This window comes from Suillus bovinus (assembly GCF_016758785.1).
Source record: "Suillus bovinus strain UH-Sbo-P2 chromosome Unknown EDB93scaffold_77, whole genome shotgun sequence".
Taxonomy (NCBI): domain Eukaryota; kingdom Fungi; phylum Basidiomycota; class Agaricomycetes; order Boletales; family Suillaceae; genus Suillus; species Suillus bovinus.
The window spans coordinates 15303-32555 of NW_024542133.1; the positions used below are offsets into that span (position 1 = coordinate 15303).

Below are 17253 nucleotides of genomic sequence, written 5' to 3' on the forward strand. Positions count from 1 at the left end.
GTCACTCCAAAGTATAATCTATCCGTACCAATTGGGATATCTTTCAGGCGGAGCTTAAAGTCACTAACTTCAGCTTTAGCATTGGAAAAGTCTAAGATCATCTCAAAAGCTTTGCGTGGGGGTTCTAGCTACGTGTACGCAGCGTCTTGATAATTACTGAGCTTTCTTCTCTGCAGCTGCTTCATCTGCTAGTCTAGCCTCTTCCCTTCGTCTCGCCTCCCTCCGTTCCCTACCCCGAGTAACCAATGGTTTTGGCTCAAGATCTGCAAAAAGGCGTTTGCAGAGCTTCTCAATCACCCAACAACCAACAAAGTCGGCAATCATGACACTGGTTAATTTCACCTTGAACTAAACCAATGAAGAAATAAGATTTACATGCTAAAGATTAGTAAAACGACGCACCGGTCCCTCCATCTCGACAATCTGTAGCCATCGGTTCAACTCGGGCATGAAATCCGTAGCTCCAGAGAATGCAACAGCACTAGCACCGACAAGCCCCCAGTACAAGCTCGAGTTCTCGCGGATTCCCTCACGGAAAGGACGACCCTATAAGAGATGCTGTCAATAGATCAACTTCATCTTCGGTGAAATAAATTACCTGGAAGTTGATAGTAAATGTCGAGACCTGTTGAGAGAGACCCAGGAGGTAGATGGCAGTGTTCAAGAGACTCGGCTCAAACTTCGCCTCGAGGTCAATAACACCAGCTCTGTATAGGACTCAGCATTTGTGAGAATAAATGAGAATGAGGCTTACGGCTCATAGAAATGCGACAAGTTCGTAATGTAAACGAGCGATATAATGTGAAGGGCAAACTGGAGTAGCACGGATAACAGCACGTAAAGATTGAAGATGTTGCCAAGCGGCCTCTCCCGCGAAAGTTTTTCAACCGGCTGTTCTCGAACTCTCAGTATGACTAAAAAAAATTCAAGCAAGAACGCACCTTAGCCCGAGATATACAGAGAAAACAGACGGACATCAACATTCCGCTAACAGTTACCTGATAATCACCAAACTTGATACCGTCAAGATACTGAACCGACAAGCTGTACGCAGTGATCAGGCAGTTCAGCGCCAGAATCTTGTACATCTGGATGGTAGCGACTAAAGTGCAGCGACCTTGCCTGATAATATGGGTAACTATGCAAAGTTCAGTCAAAACCTTCAGTAAGCACACACAAACTCACTGGCAGCGACGTGGGACAACTTCGACGTGAATGGTGCGGCGCATGAAGCGTCTCCAAGTTTGATCTGAGGAACATCTTCATCGCCTTCCATGTTGGCCATAGCATCCGTAATCGAAGCAAGGTCGAACTAGAATATGGTCAGCCAAGTTGACCCTCACAAGGATGACAACGTTACCTTCTCCATGGGATTCTTTTTACGCGCGACTTGTAGATTCTCTGCAGCCTTTTTCTGTGCCTCAACAACATCTGGGTAGAGATGCGCAATAGCAGGAGGCACGGGCGGTGGCACCTGTCCAAACCTTGCCGACATCTTCAGCTGACTCTCGTAGACCTTCTTGATCCGCTCGACCTTCTGATGTTCAGCTATCTTCTGGAGATCCTCGGGTGTACCGTCTAAAAGAGCTACGCCGATATGAGCCTGCTTGAGTGCGCCGACGTCATTAGTGCCGTCTCCAGCCATGAGCGTGGTGTACCCAAGGGTCTTGAGACTGGTAAGGATGAATTCCTTCTGCGTAGGCGAAACACGAGCATAAACCCAAGTATTTTGTACTAAGTCATTCCACGAAGGACGAGATTCAAACTGCTTCATAGCAGTACCGGTAATACAAATATCATACTCGTCGAAAAGGCGTTGGTCCAAAGGCTGAGACGGATCCACTGGAATAATCTTAGTTTCATCCACAGTGCGCCAGACCAAATCTATGATAAACGTTATTTCGGGTAGTGGCTGTAATCATAATGAACTCACCTGCTTCATGTGCGGGGTTCTCTCGCAAATCCAAAATCAGCGCGTCACGATCGACGATTTCGACGTCACGTGCAACATGGACAGCCGTTAATGGGTTGTCGCCAGTGATCATAATGCACTGTTTTGCGATCAGTAAAGCTCCATAGCGAGCAAACGTCTTACCCTGTGCGACGAGTCGGCAAGCATTTTGAGTGTTTCAACAGCATCTGGCTTGAGAGGACAATGGAAGACTAAAAATCCTGCAAACGTAAGGCTGCTCTCGGCACTCTCGCGGGATAATTTATTGATCTACGTCAACTGTGAACAACCCGGATGCAGTTACCAGACTATGACTGACCTTGTCGGTCGACATGGCGTCCATCTCCTTCGTTCCTAAAGCCAAAACACGACTGCCACGCCTAGTATACCACTTGTATGTCACATCGTACCATTCGGGAACTTCCGCGAGCATGCCCTTGATCGTTTCCGGTGCTCCTTTCAGCAGCGACGAGGACCTTGCCGCTGGGCAAGCTCGACACAGTGGACATGCGCTTGAGAGCGGACGAAAACTGGAAACGGCGCCGGATGAAAATCCTCGACGCATTGGGCGACCTAATGGAAGATGGTGCTACTTGGTCACCGTTCCCAAGCTGCCAGTCAAGAGCTTCTAATGTCGTCTTCTCCATTGGGTCTCCAACAACCGTGCCATCATCGAGACGAACGAGTGCGTGTGCTGCAGCCAAACAGAGGGTGGTATACTTGGCAGTGTCCCTCACGTCCACAAGCTTGAGTTTGTCTGACCCGCTGAAAATGTGTGAATATTAGCAGGGAGATGTCGGTGAGATATGGGATACCAACTCTACACCAGCAACACCCTCCAGGACTAAGTTCTCTGCAGTAATAGTTCCCGTTTTGTCGAAGCAACAAATATCAACGCGACCAGCGTACGGGATACGGAATGGCTCGGTGCAGAATATGGCTGGTATAGATGGTAAGATAAATGATCAAGGAAAATGAAATTTGACATACCGAATTTTGACAGAGCAACTAAAGATGCATTGACGGCCAAAGAAAGCTCCATAGGCAATTCTGGGGGAACGACACTCGTAATGATAAGTACGCAGTCAAGCAAGAGCTTGGACTTCTTCAGATCGCGTTCGATGCCTATGTATACTTGTGATTAGTGCCCAGTACACAAGAGATAACACATACCTTTCACCCAAACATACCAACTAGCAGCAATCGCGAAGATGAGCAAGAATCCGATAAAGAGGAATGATTCGAGATTATTCGCAGACACGCGTTCAGTTGAGAATATCATCGTTCTCACAAGTTGTCCCTGGGCTGTGCCAAAACCGGTTCTCAAAACAACTCCTAGACATCCACCGTCCGGAGTCGCTGCGGTGACTTGACCTTGACCTGAGAGCCGAATAACAACGTTAACGAGAAAGAACACTGCAAATGTTTGACGTACCCGTTGGGCTTGCTTGGAGCACCTTTGTTCCACTGAAGAGGACCGCGTTCTTGTGCGCACCGTCAACATCAAGTTTGTCCTTGCTATCGAGAAGCTGGATGGATTCCTTGAGTAGTGGTGTAGATTCTCCCGACAACATAGCTTCATTGACGATACATGTGCCTTGGACAAGCAGAATATCAGCAGGAACTACTGTTTCAAACTGCTGTCGTGCTGTGATGACACATAAGTGAAGTAATATCGTTAATGAACAAACGACACTAACCAACAGAAACAAGGTCTCCGGGGAGAAGGTCGTCAGATTGGACGGTAATCCATTGTGAATGCCGGAAGCATTGAATGGGATACGGAGCGACAGCCATCGTACGGAATTCTGTCAGAGTTTTCAACCGCTATAGGTGAAGTTAGCTTCGGAGTTGTTAATAGGAAGAAAGAAAAAAACGCGCCTGCCAGACAACAGTGCACTCGAACATGACAAGCATGAATAACGTGAATATGCTGTAGTACCAATACTCATCCAGACACCATAGTGCGACACAGAATATTTGGAAAACGAAGAAGGGAGCCGTCGCATGTTCACCGAAAAGCTCCGAGAAAGAGGGAATCGGAATGTTGAATTCATTTTTGCCATAAAGCGACTTCAAGGGTGGAATGGCGTCCAGATTAAGGCCAATGGGGTGTAAAAAGGTAGACAACGATGGACGCTGGGTGGATGGGTATGGAAGGCGAGTAAACACAACGGGATTCTTGCCGGCTACAACGTAAGTATCTCGCTGGTAGTTGAATGTGTAGGACATTGGCTCTGATGGAACACCCTTGAGCAACGGAACAATCTCGCCTTGACCACGGTGAACGTGAGGAAGTAAACGTATACAGTCTGCATCCTCGATAGACCGCGCCTTTGGAACATAAGAAGATGCTATCTATATCCACAAACATAACTGCATACCTTTCGCGTTGTTATCCATGCTTTCGCACCAGCACTCCACCGAGTGACCAGGAAACTTAAAGCATGGCCTGCGCCCAGGGATACACAGGCTAGGAAAGTCCACTCTTCGCTTTGCAACCAGTCATCGTACTTGATATAGTACGCATACGCGAGAAGTGGATAGAGCGAGAGGAATGGAATGGTGTACAAATGCGTGTACCACGGAAGGGCGACATGTAAACTGGCATTAGCAATCTCATTAGACTGCACGGTAACAGAGGCCCTGCAGTTCAGCAAGTTAGTAACAATTTAAAAAACCAAAGCTGATACTTGCATGTACGTGGCGCCGGGTACCCAGATATTGCAAGTCTGCTGTTATGTAGATCGTCGTATTTTACTCCGACAAGTCGTGGCGAAATTTCTAGGTAAGCTCAGCTTACGCAATCCAATATTGATTCCGAGGCAGGGTCAACCTCGGCACCCAAAATCTAATCATTTTTGCCGTCTTGCATGTATCGGTCTGAGTCACCATACGCTGCATACTCCTAGTAGTGTCCCTCTCTTTGGAATGCCACTCGACCAGTTTCCTTGCTTCCTCAGCATTTCTACAAATATATCTTGAACTCAGTCACGGTATTCTCTTCCCCCCTTCTCATAAACTTTGTGGAACTCTCGCATTCAACAAGTGCTTGTTATATGCTCCGTGCTGTGTGCTGCATCAATGACCGTCCAGCGTCGTCAGCTAGGTCTTTCACTATCATGTACAGTCAAGTGTTATTGCCACATGGCGTTGATCCTGGCATTGCCTTCTCAACCTAGGTTATCGACGTGAGATATATTCTTCCGTTCTCATCGGCGGTCAGCTGCTAAATCTGACATTTCGAAGGTATCAATGATCGCACGATTGGCATGCGGTGTTTACAAGGCCATTCATAACTCATACTGCCACCAGTTCCCTCCCATCTTTGCGCTTCAATCATGCTACAACTACCTGACCCACGCGTTTTTGACAACATACAGCTTGTCCTCAGTACTGCGGCTTGTCTTGGGGTACTAGTTGGAGTGATTTATTGGACTTACCTCCCAAAATCAGAGAGCGGCTTCCCTCTTCCACCCTCCCCTCCCACTTGGAGACTTCGGGGGCACCTTATACCCCCCCGCAAGTAAAGTTTCACATTTCACTCATTGTTTCGATGTTCATAATGTGCCATCTCCATCCAGCCCATTTCTCACTGTAGCGGAATGGATTGACGAGCATGGTCCTCTAATTACCATTCGCTCAGGAACTGAGAAAATCGTCATTATCGGTCGCTACGATGTGAGTCCCTCCAAGCTGACTTGTGATGTCCAGGCTCAGTATATTGTAGGCCGTCGTAGATATCATGGAGAAGCAGGGCGGGTCGCTAGCTGACCGTCCTCGCCTGGTTGCTGCTGGAGAAATTCTCAATGGTGGACTATCCGTCGTCCTTACACCTTCTGGGAACATGTGGCGTCGGATGCGCAGGTTTGTTCGTTTCCTGCGACATTGCCCAAACCTTATCAATGTGATACAGAGTACTTCATACTCATCTCCAGCCTAAATCAGCTGAAGAATATCAGTCCCTGCAAATGTCGCACGCAAAGAACATGGTCCTCGATGTTCTTGAAGATCAGACCAACTTCCAAAACCATGCAGCAACGTAAGGGCTATCCTATTTTATCACAGTGTACTCACGAGTATTTTGTAGTTATGCTGCAACAACGATTATGAAAGTTGCGTACGGAAAGACCACGCCTACATCTGCGACTGATCCTGAAGCAAGACTTGTGCGCGAAAACTTTCAATTACTTCGTAAAGCCCTGCGCCCTGGTGCTTATCTAGTTGACATAATCCCGTGGCTCAAATACCTTCCTTGGCATGCCCAAGAATTGAAACAGGGGTTTGAAAGGAACAGGCAGCTCAACACCGATCAACTGAACCGCGTGAAACGGCAAATTGTACGCGTTGTCTCGCCAATCTTCATGCGGTGTTTAAATCCTTCCGCAGCAGAGCAATGTGGACGTCGGCCCTTCGTTTGTGAAATATATGCTAGAAAACACTCAACGTCATGGCTTGACAGAGACAGAGATGGCTTTTCTTGCTGGCAGTTTCTATGCAGCAGGATTTGATACCGTAATGTGTCCCGCATTGTTGTTTTTGAACATATGAATCGAAGTCCCCAGACTACCTTGGCGATATGCACGGTGCTCATGGCAGCCGCATGTTTCCCCAATGAGCAAGCTAAAGTCCAGGCCGAGCTGGACGCGGTCGTAGGCAGGAACCGAGGTAGGTCAATCCCTATTGCAGGTGTATCGATTTAAGGATGTCTCTACTGCAGTGCCAACATTTGCTGACGAGCAGTCACTCCCTCATTTGCATGCCTTCATCTCTGAGGCTTTGAGATGGAGACCGCTAGTTCCCAGCGGTGGGTATCATCATCGTCGGTCACAAATTTGAGTTTACAAATTTCACACGGCAGGATTGGCTCACCGAACGACCAAGGAGGTAGTTTGCGCAAGTAGTTTCTAAGTCCTTACCTACTAGCTGTGAGAATAATCGCCTAGCCCATCAGGTAAACTATTGTATTCCGGCTGGGACCACTGTAATCGGTCATCATTGGTTAGTCCTTCAAGACACAAGGTAACGGGGGACTGACGGATAGTGCATCAGGTCCATCTCTCGAGACCCAGATATCTTCCCAGAACCTCATGCTTTCAAGCCTGAGCGCTGGACTAATGATCAAGGTTGCCTTGGGGACCATCTTAAATTCTTTGTCTTCGGGTTTGGTCGTCGGTAAACAACTGTTCTTCTAGACAGCGGATACTCGAATTTTGACCGACTCATTGTTTTTAGCGTATGCCCCGGGCAACATGTTGCGACCAGGTAGGTGTTTCCTTCTGCGTACATAACCTTCCAAGTTCAACACGACCACTGCAGATCAGTGTTCATTGCCTCGCTCCTCATTCTTTGGGCCTTCCATCTGAATCTGGATGATACGAAGTCGCTGGATGACATGGCGTTCATGAGGGGAGAGAATCAGCCATCCTTTATTCAATTCAAGGCGAGGGCTCCGGAGACGGAGCTCAGGCGGATGATGCAGGATGACTCGAAACCTATGTGAGAAACTTTGAAGATGATCATGAGATCGTCTACTTCTGGTCACCTCGCAGTAAAAATCATTGGTTTTGTCACAAGTTTCGAGTATTTTACTAGTGGCAGTGTGTAGTTTGGACTCTGCAAGCTTCCTTGCTTTCGGATCACTTGAAGTATCATTCATAGTCCAGACACAGTCCAAAATTGATAAATCGAGTTATCGTGTCACGTCTTGGCCATTTCGAGCTTCAAGTTCTTACTTAAGTAACTCCAATTGCAAGTTTGACTTTCCATAGACCACCACAACAAATACACAAATGGCCGTACGTCGAGTTTTTCAACATCTTTTTACCAGCTGATCGCCCTCAAGGACCTCATGGTTCTAGATGAGGATGTTTTAAGCGACTTTGTTCCTAGCAACATCGTGTCGCGTCAGGTTAGCAGCCAGCATGCCCTACTGTAACACCATCCTGAAATTGAATTACTGTGTTTGTTTCTCAGCAAAGCGAGGGGGTAGATGACGGCGAGAGCGAGTACGTCGACGAAGGGATGAGTGCTCAGGAAGATGAGCTCGTCAGCGATGACGAGCAGGAGGTGCGTTCATGACATTGCCTCCTCACGTTCACCCTTGGTTCTAACTTATCATATGTTCAATTAGGCACCCGTTGCTGGTAGCTCATCTCCATCGAAGCTGGCAAAAATTCAGCAAACTGTGGAGAGGCAGCAAAAGAAACGAAAGCGCAAGGCTGAAGAGAGTCAACTCCACGTCAAACGACAGGAAATGGACAAAGCGAAAGTGAGTGCGCGCGACTACCAGGAGCCGACTTTCTTATCCCGCTTTAGATTACCGATGCTGTCAAACGATACTCGTACCTTCTCGGTCAGACCGATCTTTTCAAGCACTTTGTCGACATTAAGGCGCGTTATATCACGTCGGGCCCATCGTATTCTGCTCACCGTCCCGTAGAAAACTCGTGATCCACAATATGCTGCTCTATTAGACTCGCAGCCGAAGCCAAAGGGTAGGGGTAGGAAGAAGGGAGCGTGCGTCATTCGTGTCTCTTTTGTATAACCACCGACTAATTCTTCGAGAAGTGACGAGAACGCACGTCATCGCAAGTCTGAGAAGGAAGAAGATGAAGAGTTGTTGAAAGATGGGGGATTCGCTGCCGATGGAGACGACCAACCCTATGTCTTTGAAGAATCGCCGAGCTGTACGTGTCGTCCAACCCCACGACTAGCCACGTTAAACCATACTTTTAGATATCAACGGTACGATGAGAACATACCAACTTCAAGGACTTAATTGGATGGTTTCATTGCATCATAATGGGTTGAACGGTATTCTCGCCGACGAGATGGTATGTGGTATCATAACTCGTTTATATTTCACTTAATACTCACTGAATTATACAGGGTCTCGGTAAAACATTGCAGACCATCTCTTTCCTTTCCTACTTGAAACACTATCGCGATACTCTTGGTCCCCATCTGATTGTTGTCCCTAAATCCACCCTTCAGAACTGGGCTCGCGAGTTCGGACAATGGACACCAGATGTGAACGTCGTCGTTTTGACTGGCTCAAAGGAAGAACGCGCAGAAATCATCGCCAATCGGCTCATCCCTCAGGATTTCGATGTCTGCATTACTTCATATGAAATATGTCTAATCGAAAAGTCGGCACTCAAGAAATTTTCTTTCGAATACATCGTGATTGATGAAGCGCACCGTATCAAAAACGTGGATTCCATTCTCGCTCAGATCGTTCGCTCGTTCATGTCGCGTGGACGTCTGCTCATCACAGGAACGCCGCTGCAGAACAACCTCAAGGAGCTATTTGCGCTTTTGAACTTCATTTGCCCTGAAATATTCTCAGATTATGCGGATTTGGATTCTTTCCTACACAAGGATGACGATAATGCGGAGGGGGAGGAGGATAAGAGCAAGAAAGTCGTGGAAGCTCTTCACAAAATTCTTCGTCCGTTCCTCTTGCGGCGTGTCAAGTCCGATGTGGAGAAAAATCTTCTGCCTAGTACGTCTAATTGATATACGCATGTGTTTGCGCTGACGCTGCCTTCCCGCAGAGAAGGAAATCAACATCTACGTTGGCCTGACAGAGATGCAACGGAAGTGGTACCGGTCAGTGCTTGAGAAGGACATAGATGCTGTCAATGGTACGCTACTCTTCTTAACTTGGCTCGCTTTACTCATCTCACCTATTCCAAGGCTTGACTGGAAAGAAGGAAGGCAAGACCCGCCTCATGAACATGGTCATGCAGTTGCGTAAGGTGACTTGTCACCCTTACTTGTTCGACGGCGCAGTACGTCCGTCATTATCGCTTTTAGATGCTCGAAACTGAACCTAGTAATCAAGGAACCTGGTCCTCCGTATACGACCGATGAGCACCTCATCCAAAACTCGGGCAAGATGATTATTCTTGACAAACTTCTCAAGTCCATGAACGAGAAGGGCTCTCGTGTACTGATCTTCAGTCAGATGAGCAGAGTGCTGGATATTCTTGAAGACTATTGTCTGTTCAGAGGTTTCAGTACGTAATATCTCAAAATTACCGTCTTCTGAGTTGACTTCTGGCTCGTTGAACAGAGTACTGTCGTATCGATGGTAGCACAGCGCATGACGATCGAATCGTAGCTATCGACGAATACAACAAGCCCGGCAGCGAGAAATTCATATTTCTTTTGACCACGCGAGCCGGAGGTTTGGGTATCAACCTCACCACCGCTGACATTGTCATTTTATATGATAGCGATTGGTTTGTTATCCATCTTTGTATCTCTTCGCTTTGCTCATCCATTTACAGGAATCCTCAGGCCGATTTGCAAGCTATGGATCGAGCGCATCGCATTGGACAAACTAAGCAAGTCTACGTCTTCCGCTTTATCACAGAGGATAGCGTTGAGGAGCGTATGCTTGAGCGTGCTGCGCAGAAACTCCGGCTCGACCAGCTAGTTATTCAACAAGGTCGCCAACAACAAGCAAAAGGTAGGATTCTAATCAGGGGGTTTCTTGCACAAGCGCTCACTGGTTGGGTGCAGCTGCCAGCAAGGACGAGCTGCTCGAAATGATTACACACGGCGCTGAAAAGCTTATCAATTCAGCTGATGCGTGAGTTACTTGGCATTACGCATGTTTCATGTTTCTTGATCACCACCAATCAGATTCCTCATCAACGACGACATTGAAGCTATTGTTCAACGCGGTGAAGAGCGTACGGCAGAGCTTAACAGCAAGTATGAGGGCCTCAATCTTGAGGACTTAAATAATTTCAAGTCCGATGCTACTGTGCAACAGTGGGAAGGCGAAGACTTCCGGCCAGGTGTACGTTTCCGTTTCAGTTTTGGCATGGTCTCGAGTGTTCTGAATCGTAAACCATCGTTCAGCGGAAAGGCCTCAACTTCAATATGCTATCCCTCTCGAAGCGTGAACGGAAGGCAAATTACTCCGTCGACAACTATTACAAGGAGACGCTTCGAGTTGGTCCAGCGAAGACAGAGAAGGCTCCAAAGCTTCCTCGTGCCCCAAAGCAAATACAAATGTGCGCATAGTTTCTGTTCTTGTCCTTTCATGTCAATTAAATTCTTCCTGCAGACAAGATTTCCAGTTTTTCGACCCCGCTCTGGCTCAGCTTCAGGAACGAGAACTCGCGGTGCACAAAGTATGCTCTTTATTACCATTTTTTCATTTATTATTCATTCTGCGACCAGAGGCAAAATGGGATCACAGCTACTCCTCGTGAACCAGGACCTGACGACACGCCTGAAAAACTCGAAGCCGAGCGCGCAGCTGCCCAAGAATTCATAGATACCGCCGAGCCTTTGACAGAGGAGGAGCAGGCACTGAAAGAGAAGTACACTGAGGCTGGCTTCCACGATTGGAGCAGACGAGACTTCCAGCAGTTTGTCCGCGCGCTTGAGAATTTTGGATGGTATTGTTTTTTCTACTTTGCTGTGAGGTAGGTTACTGACGGACGTGTAGGACAGATGACTACGATCTGTTATCCTCGGAGATACAGGACAAGGACTGGAGACAGGTTAAAAGGTACTACCTGTACTTCAAGAAGCACTGGAAGGAACTCTCTGGTAAGAGTATTGATCAGGTGTACTCTTCCGAATGCTAGCTGAGTTATCTGAATGCAGAACATCCAAGAATTGCTGCACGTATTGCTGAAGGTGAAGCCAAGCGTAACAAGCGGTCAAATCTCGAATTTCTACTTGCGAAGAAGATTGCCTCGGTGCGCTATCCCATGCAAGAGCTCGAGCTCAACTACCCGACTACGAAAGGCAAGGTCTACAGCGAAGAAGCGGATAGGTACCTCCTGTGTCGGTTGAACCACTACGGGATGGGCGCAGATGACATCTACGAACGTATCAAGAAGGATATCATGGAGTTTCCTGTATTCCGTTTTGATTGGTTTTTCAAGAGCCGGACCCCTCAGGAACTGCAGCGCAGATGTAATACATTGTTAGGTATGATCGAGAAGGAGGCAGAGGCAAGGCAGGCGGAGGAGGTGAAGCCGAAGGGTGGATCGCGGGGCAAGGTATGTTCGTCACTGCGTCTTGCAATGTCTACCCTGACGTTGGCTCTTAGAAGCGCGGAATAGATGATGTGCAGAAGGATGAAACGCCACAGGAGTCGGGGTCACCTTCTCCTGTTCCCGCGCCGGCACCTAAGAAGTCACACAAGAAGAAAAAGACGTAGATGGTCGTGCGTCCTATTTCAGTCTTTGTAGATTAATCATTTTCATAGTGGAAGTATTATATTACACTTGAGCGAATGTCAGCTATATTTACCGGAGACTATGACATTCATGATCAATTCATAACCCCATTGTTCTCCGTCATCCAGTTGTCCATTGAAGAGCGCAAATCTGAGGCCCGCTTGAGGCATAATCATTGTATTAAACATCATTCTGAAATAAGATCTGCAAGAAGGAAAGGGCTTCCGATTCCGTCCAGCTCGTCAGGATTTCTAAATAAGATGACGACCTCCTTATCTAGATATCATTGCAAGGTTATACGCGCATGCATTGGACGGATTAGTCTGTATTTCGGATGTGACTAGTGACTAGTCGATGAACTTCAGCATTGCCAAGGCGCCAAAAGTGAGGAATTGATGTTCAGCGTTGGATTGGCAAAAGTTTAGTACGTGCAAATTAGCGTGTATTCTAATCAAGAATAGGAAAGTAAGCAAAGCATGATACTAGAGTCTACATTGCAGTACAACAATAATGACAGTTGAAAATATCCTACATATGCACCGTCCGAGAATAGACAGCTTAGACGGTGATTCCGGTAAGAGGAACATGCAATAGATGTGACATTCAGAGCTCAGACCTGTGAACCTGTGTAATGATGTCCATGTCGTCATTACCACCAAAAGTTGTGTGGTGGCTCTCTAAGCTGAAGACGCGGGCCCCAGATTGAGGAGAGTCGGTTCCCTGAAAGCTCTCTGACTGGAGTGGCGTAGGAGGGTCGACATAAATCTGAAGAAGGGAGGGTTGGTTAGGTGATACATTTGTTCGAGCGGGAGGATCGGGGAAATCGGAGAGGTTGGACATGCGTGAGTACTCAGACCCGCTGGTCATGTAGCTCGACCGCATGGCATCTGCAGAGACAGGCGGCGATTGGAATGATGAGATGGGGCTGACCAGGTCAGCTTCTTCGGCGGCATCATGGATCGAAGCGTATGTAGAAGTTCTATGAGAGCCCTGGTGAATGGTAGATGTTCCTGCAGCGTCAACGACGTCTTGCCGGATGGGGTAACCTGTGAGAGATGTTCGTCAGCCACTAATCGAATCCTACAGAGTGTCGCATACCAAAAGTGTCATTCTCTTGTGAGACTATCAGAAGAGAAGATGCTCGAGAGGATTCAATATCTTCTGGGACACCCGCTTCAAAGGGTGCATCGTAAAGCTGGGCTGGCGACTGGGTAACACCACAAGGACCGACCTGCACCGGTGAAGGAGTCCTGGACATGTCCATGAAGACATATGTTTGAGATAGTTCGTCCCCTGGCCCGCCTGATCTCTGCCCATAGGAGATGTCTGAGGCCGACACATGCAGCTCTCCAATCTCGCTCATACTGCGCATGAGGTTGGTGAGCGCGCTTCCAGAATAAGAGCTGTGAATATCCGACGGTATACCCCTGCTGGTTTCGCTTGCGTCCTGATGTTTTATGCTAGATTTTTCACTGGAGAGCCTGCTCTGGGGAGGCTTGTAGAACAGATCTTGAAATTCGTCCAGATCATCATTGTCCAAAGCTGAAATAACAAGATGTGCGGAGGTGATGTTGGTCGAGGTACGGAGGGTGCCAGGAGAGTAGGTCGAGTCCCTGCCTTCAACTGCTGTCACGGATATCAGACTCGGAGGACGAGTGGAAACAACCACAGAGTCAGAAGCGGGTATCCGGGATTCACTATTATCGGAGGTCATGGATGCAGGTGACAAGTCCTTGGCCTTCCCTTTGTCTATGATTCGACTCAGAGTATCCTGCTGACACGAGACGATGGTTCCCAAAGATTGATCCTCGAAGTCGGTTTCCTGCTCGTCTCGCGATGGCGCAGCGAACACAAGAACCTCACCGACGCCATACTTCTCGAATTCAGGACTGCTGATGGATATGTGGTTACCAGATGCGATATCATCGTCTTTCTGCACAACACTTGGCGGGTGCAGAAGCGTAGAAAGCACAGAGCCACCGCGCTGCTGTGAGGTTACCGGCTCACTTGATCCAGCAGCGTAAGGATGTGAGATTGCACCCGGCTGCATTGCCCGCGGAGGGAGCCTGTGACGCATGCTGACGTCGCTTGTAGCAGTATTCGAAGGGAGTTGAGGGTCGTAGGCTGATGGATGTGGCCCAGCGTAATCAGACACTTTAAGGGCATGTTGTACGCCAAGCTCAGAAACTGAATTAGAATACTGTGTATAGATGGCACCGGTAGCATATGGATGGCTGGGCATGCTGGGGAGTTTGGGATCAGGACAGATGCGATCGTCGGAAGGAGGAGGAGATGAAAGTGCGATACCAACTCCTTCCCCGCTTGGTGTAGTCGGGGCTGGGGAAGTCCCTATAACGATGACGCATCCTTCGTCGGCTTCGTTGCACGGAGAACCCGCAGGACTACTCAGATGTATGATTTTGGTTTCCTCCGTCATAGGTTCCAGGGCCGGTTTTTTGTTCTCAACATGGGTACCCAGCAAATTACTAAGATCCCCGCAAGGTGCGCATGCTTTAAGCAAGGCAGTTTTGCCCCAGGAGTCATTGCGGGCATGCCGAGGACTTTGAGGTTGAGGATCCGTGAGCGACCTTTGCGAATTGGATTTACCAAGGGAGTGTGAGTGTGAGTGTGTAAACGAGAATGAACTAGAGCGCCCGCGAGAATTTGAACGAGTGTGTGAATGGGAATGAGATCGAGAGTGCGAAGGTCTTGCAACGTTAATGGTGGGGGGAATGCTCTGACCTCCAAGAAGCGTCCGTGCAGCCAGATATTCTAGGGTCGTGCTGCCCTCCGACTTGTGCCCATGACTTCGTGACAATGACCTGGTACGAGCGCGGGAGAGGGAGCGGGTTCGGCTGTTTCCGAACGAGCGTGAAGCCTGATGCTGCCACTGCCTTCGTTGTTCTTCTAGAACTTCGCCTTCTTCGAGAACTCTGCAGGAGTACTTGGTTATTGGTTAGGCACCTACAAATTGTAGCTTACTGGGATAATGATGGCACAGAGGTTGACGGACGGAGTTCCTGTTGCGCGGTCGATGCGCCCGGTGCAAATTCTGACTCCTTGACATTTGGGTCCTCAATTGAATCTGGATCTGTGGCTGGACGCCGTTGCATGGGTGCAGTACGAGGTCTGCCAGAAATAGAAGGGCCAGTCAAGACATCAACCGACCTAGATTTCAACAAAACGTGATGTTTCCTCGGTGCATCAGTTGTAACCAATGACACCTGCGGTCGCCTGCAAAGTGAAGCAGGACTGAGACTCGGAGTAGCCCCCTCAGCAACAGGCGTGATAGGCGGACTGAGGATTCGTCCACTGCTTCCTCCATGTGGCCCATGTGCGCGCTTGACTTTTAGGCGTGGACGTGGAAAAAACAGTGCGTCACACCATGTCTCAGGAGATAGCCAGCGTTCGACGCCTGCTACCTGCGGTGTTGATTTTGTGCTCTGTTGCAAAGGCTTGTCGTGTGATGCAGCAAAAAGATTTGGGGTGGAGACAGAGGGCTTCAAGGGACGTGCATTTTTAACCGATGCGGCGGTATAATTACTGCGAGGGTCAGTCGCATAGGTGAGTGCCCGATTACGGCGAGTGAGATTATCGTGCGAGAAATGAGTATGTTGTGATCCTGAATCCAGTTGTTGATGTTCTTGACGAAATTGTTGAGAAGTTCCCGTTCGAAAAGCAGATACAGAAGCAGAGGAGGATGTATTTGCATAGGGGTGAGCCATGAAGATAGTTGAAGAGTCATAGGTTGTAATCGGGAATGAAGCAAACGAGTCTTGATTGACTTTGAGGTGCCGGGCGGAACGCTGCTTGGATGGAGAGAGATCTACCCGTGACGGGTAATGGAGGGTCTGACTTCTGCGGGATGGTTGTGCCAATGTGACAGAAGTTGAGTCGAAGTGATTGCTAGTGTTGGGACTAGAACCTGAAGGTTTCGCAAAATTAACGTTTTCCTGGAGTATACTATGCTGGACAGAACTGGGAAGCCATGTTCCCGGCATGCTAGTCTGACTAATAGGGGATACCGGTGTACTGGTTGATTGTCTTTTTTGCTTTTTGCTAGATCCGAAGCCGAAGAACCAACCCATTTTTTTCTGAGGGGACGACATTGCAATACGCTGCATAGGCATGGGGGATTCGCCAACGTCAGCACTAGCATCCATGCTAGTGTGAGTGGGGATTTGCAAGCGCGGTGCACTTGCCTGCCGCCGTCGAGAATGCGGCTGTATCGGGCTGATGACACTCGATGAGCTCGTAGTACGCCTCGTGAAATCAGAGCGAACTCGGGTTCTGGGAAACCCGGCTGATTGTGAAGATGGACCAAGTCGTACTGGCTCGGCATCGTTCACAGACGTGTCCCGGTAGCGGTCCAGTAATTGAGAGTCTTCCAAAAATGCATTTACGTCATGCTGTCTAACGAAGTGTCTCGTGGTATCTTGCTTGGCCATTGAGACGCCCTTGGGTGGTTCTAACGGACCATTGTAGGGAATATACCAGTCTTCTTGAGGGTGTTCAGCATAGGGAGAACGAGATGAAGACCCTGATTTGTGACCCGGAGCAAAACCAAATCGGGGCAACATGGAGAACGAGAGGCTACCGGTAGTCTTTGTGCCCATTCAGACTCGGAAAGTGTGAGAACGAAGATTTGAAGTGTCGATCCTGTAAATTGCAAAACCACATGTTCATGAAGTAAGGTGGGGAAAATTGGTGAATCGAGAAGACACCACGTACGTTGTGGCTGGTACTTAAAATCAGCTGAAAAATGTCCCCGCACTGAAATTTTTGGAGGAAGAACAGAGCAAGATATAGCCTGAGCCTTTCCGCTTGATACCTGATCGTCGATCAATACGGCTCGGGATAAGGAACGGGTGCAAGTACCGCCTCACCTATGACGAAATACAATAAGAAAAAACGGATAAAGAACGGAATGACAATCATGAATAGTGTCTCTGTATGAGGCCGGTGCCCTTACAGTGCCCACAGAGCCTGTGCTTGGCAGCCGCACTAGTGGTTAAATTTCAAAGTTCAAGTTGTAATAATTTGTTGAAATCACACCCGCGTGACAGTGCAATATAATTGTTACCCACG

The 17253-nt window shown here is 48.3% G+C and overlaps 5 protein-coding genes across 5 annotated transcripts; 2 read left to right on the top strand and 3 right to left on the bottom strand.

Annotated features, from left to right (window-relative positions):
• Positions 1-54: 54 nt before the first annotated feature.
• On the bottom strand, positions 55-4810 carry EDB93DRAFT_1322877 (uncharacterized protein; the record flags this gene model as incomplete). The annotated part of the gene is made up of 19 exons (XM_041454968.1): positions 55-348; positions 403-546; positions 599-707; positions 755-891; positions 942-1138; positions 1186-1312; positions 1361-1884; positions 1934-2051; positions 2096-2221; positions 2271-2387; positions 2428-2716; positions 2771-2891; positions 2942-3076; positions 3125-3331; positions 3387-3599; positions 3652-3778; positions 3833-4285; positions 4336-4597; positions 4755-4810. 19 exons carry the CDS (start codon positions 4808-4810, stop codon positions 154-156), a joined length of 3657 nt encoding a protein of 1218 aa, XP_041303327.1. The 3' UTR covers positions 55-153.
• A 1-nt stretch (position 4811) lies between these two features.
• On the top strand, positions 4812-7654 carry EDB93DRAFT_1173148 (cytochrome P450). The gene is made up of 14 exons (XM_041450406.1): positions 4812-5142; positions 5201-5477; positions 5536-5632; positions 5682-5818; positions 5868-5993; positions 6042-6291; positions 6341-6466; positions 6517-6619; positions 6672-6758; positions 6813-6847; positions 6906-6952; positions 7004-7126; positions 7187-7216; positions 7271-7654. Exons 2-14 carry the CDS (start codon positions 5293-5295, stop codon positions 7452-7454), a joined length of 1530 nt encoding a protein of 509 aa, XP_041303328.1. The 5' UTR covers positions 4812-5142; positions 5201-5292; the 3' UTR covers positions 7455-7654.
• Positions 7655-7669: 15 nt separating this feature from the next.
• EDB93DRAFT_852039 (SNF2 family N-terminal domain-containing protein) lies at positions 7670-12185 on the top strand. Its single transcript, XM_041457701.1, has 22 exons — positions 7670-7749; positions 7797-7862; positions 7928-8020; positions 8085-8222; positions 8270-8344; positions 8394-8470; positions 8522-8640; positions 8690-8787; positions 8843-9458; positions 9511-9600; positions 9653-9747; positions 9801-9975; positions 10032-10200; positions 10249-10430; positions 10484-10553; positions 10607-10766; positions 10829-10983; positions 11037-11103; positions 11153-11373; positions 11424-11527; positions 11585-11985; positions 12036-12185. The coding sequence occupies exons 1-22, from the start codon at positions 7744-7746 to the stop codon at positions 12144-12146; spliced, it is 3288 nt and encodes a 1095-aa protein (XP_041303329.1). The 5' UTR covers positions 7670-7743; the 3' UTR covers positions 12147-12185.
• Positions 12186-12768: 583 nt separating this feature from the next.
• Positions 12769-14407, bottom strand: EDB93DRAFT_1093001 (uncharacterized protein; the record flags this gene model as incomplete). The annotated part of the gene is made up of 2 exons (XM_041446477.1): positions 12769-13211; positions 13264-14407. The coding sequence occupies 2 exons, from the start codon at positions 14405-14407 to the stop codon at positions 12769-12771; spliced, it is 1587 nt and encodes a 528-aa protein (XP_041303330.1).
• A 1712-nt stretch (positions 14408-16119) lies between these two features.
• On the bottom strand, positions 16120-17019 carry EDB93DRAFT_852397 (uncharacterized protein). The gene is made up of 3 exons (XM_041457702.1): positions 16897-17019; positions 16449-16824; positions 16120-16398 (listed from the first exon to the last, which is right to left on the bottom strand). The coding sequence occupies exons 2-3, from the start codon at positions 16779-16781 to the stop codon at positions 16330-16332; spliced, it is 402 nt and encodes a 133-aa protein (XP_041303331.1). The 5' UTR covers positions 16782-16824; positions 16897-17019; the 3' UTR covers positions 16120-16329.
• Positions 17020-17253: the final 234 nt, after the last annotated feature.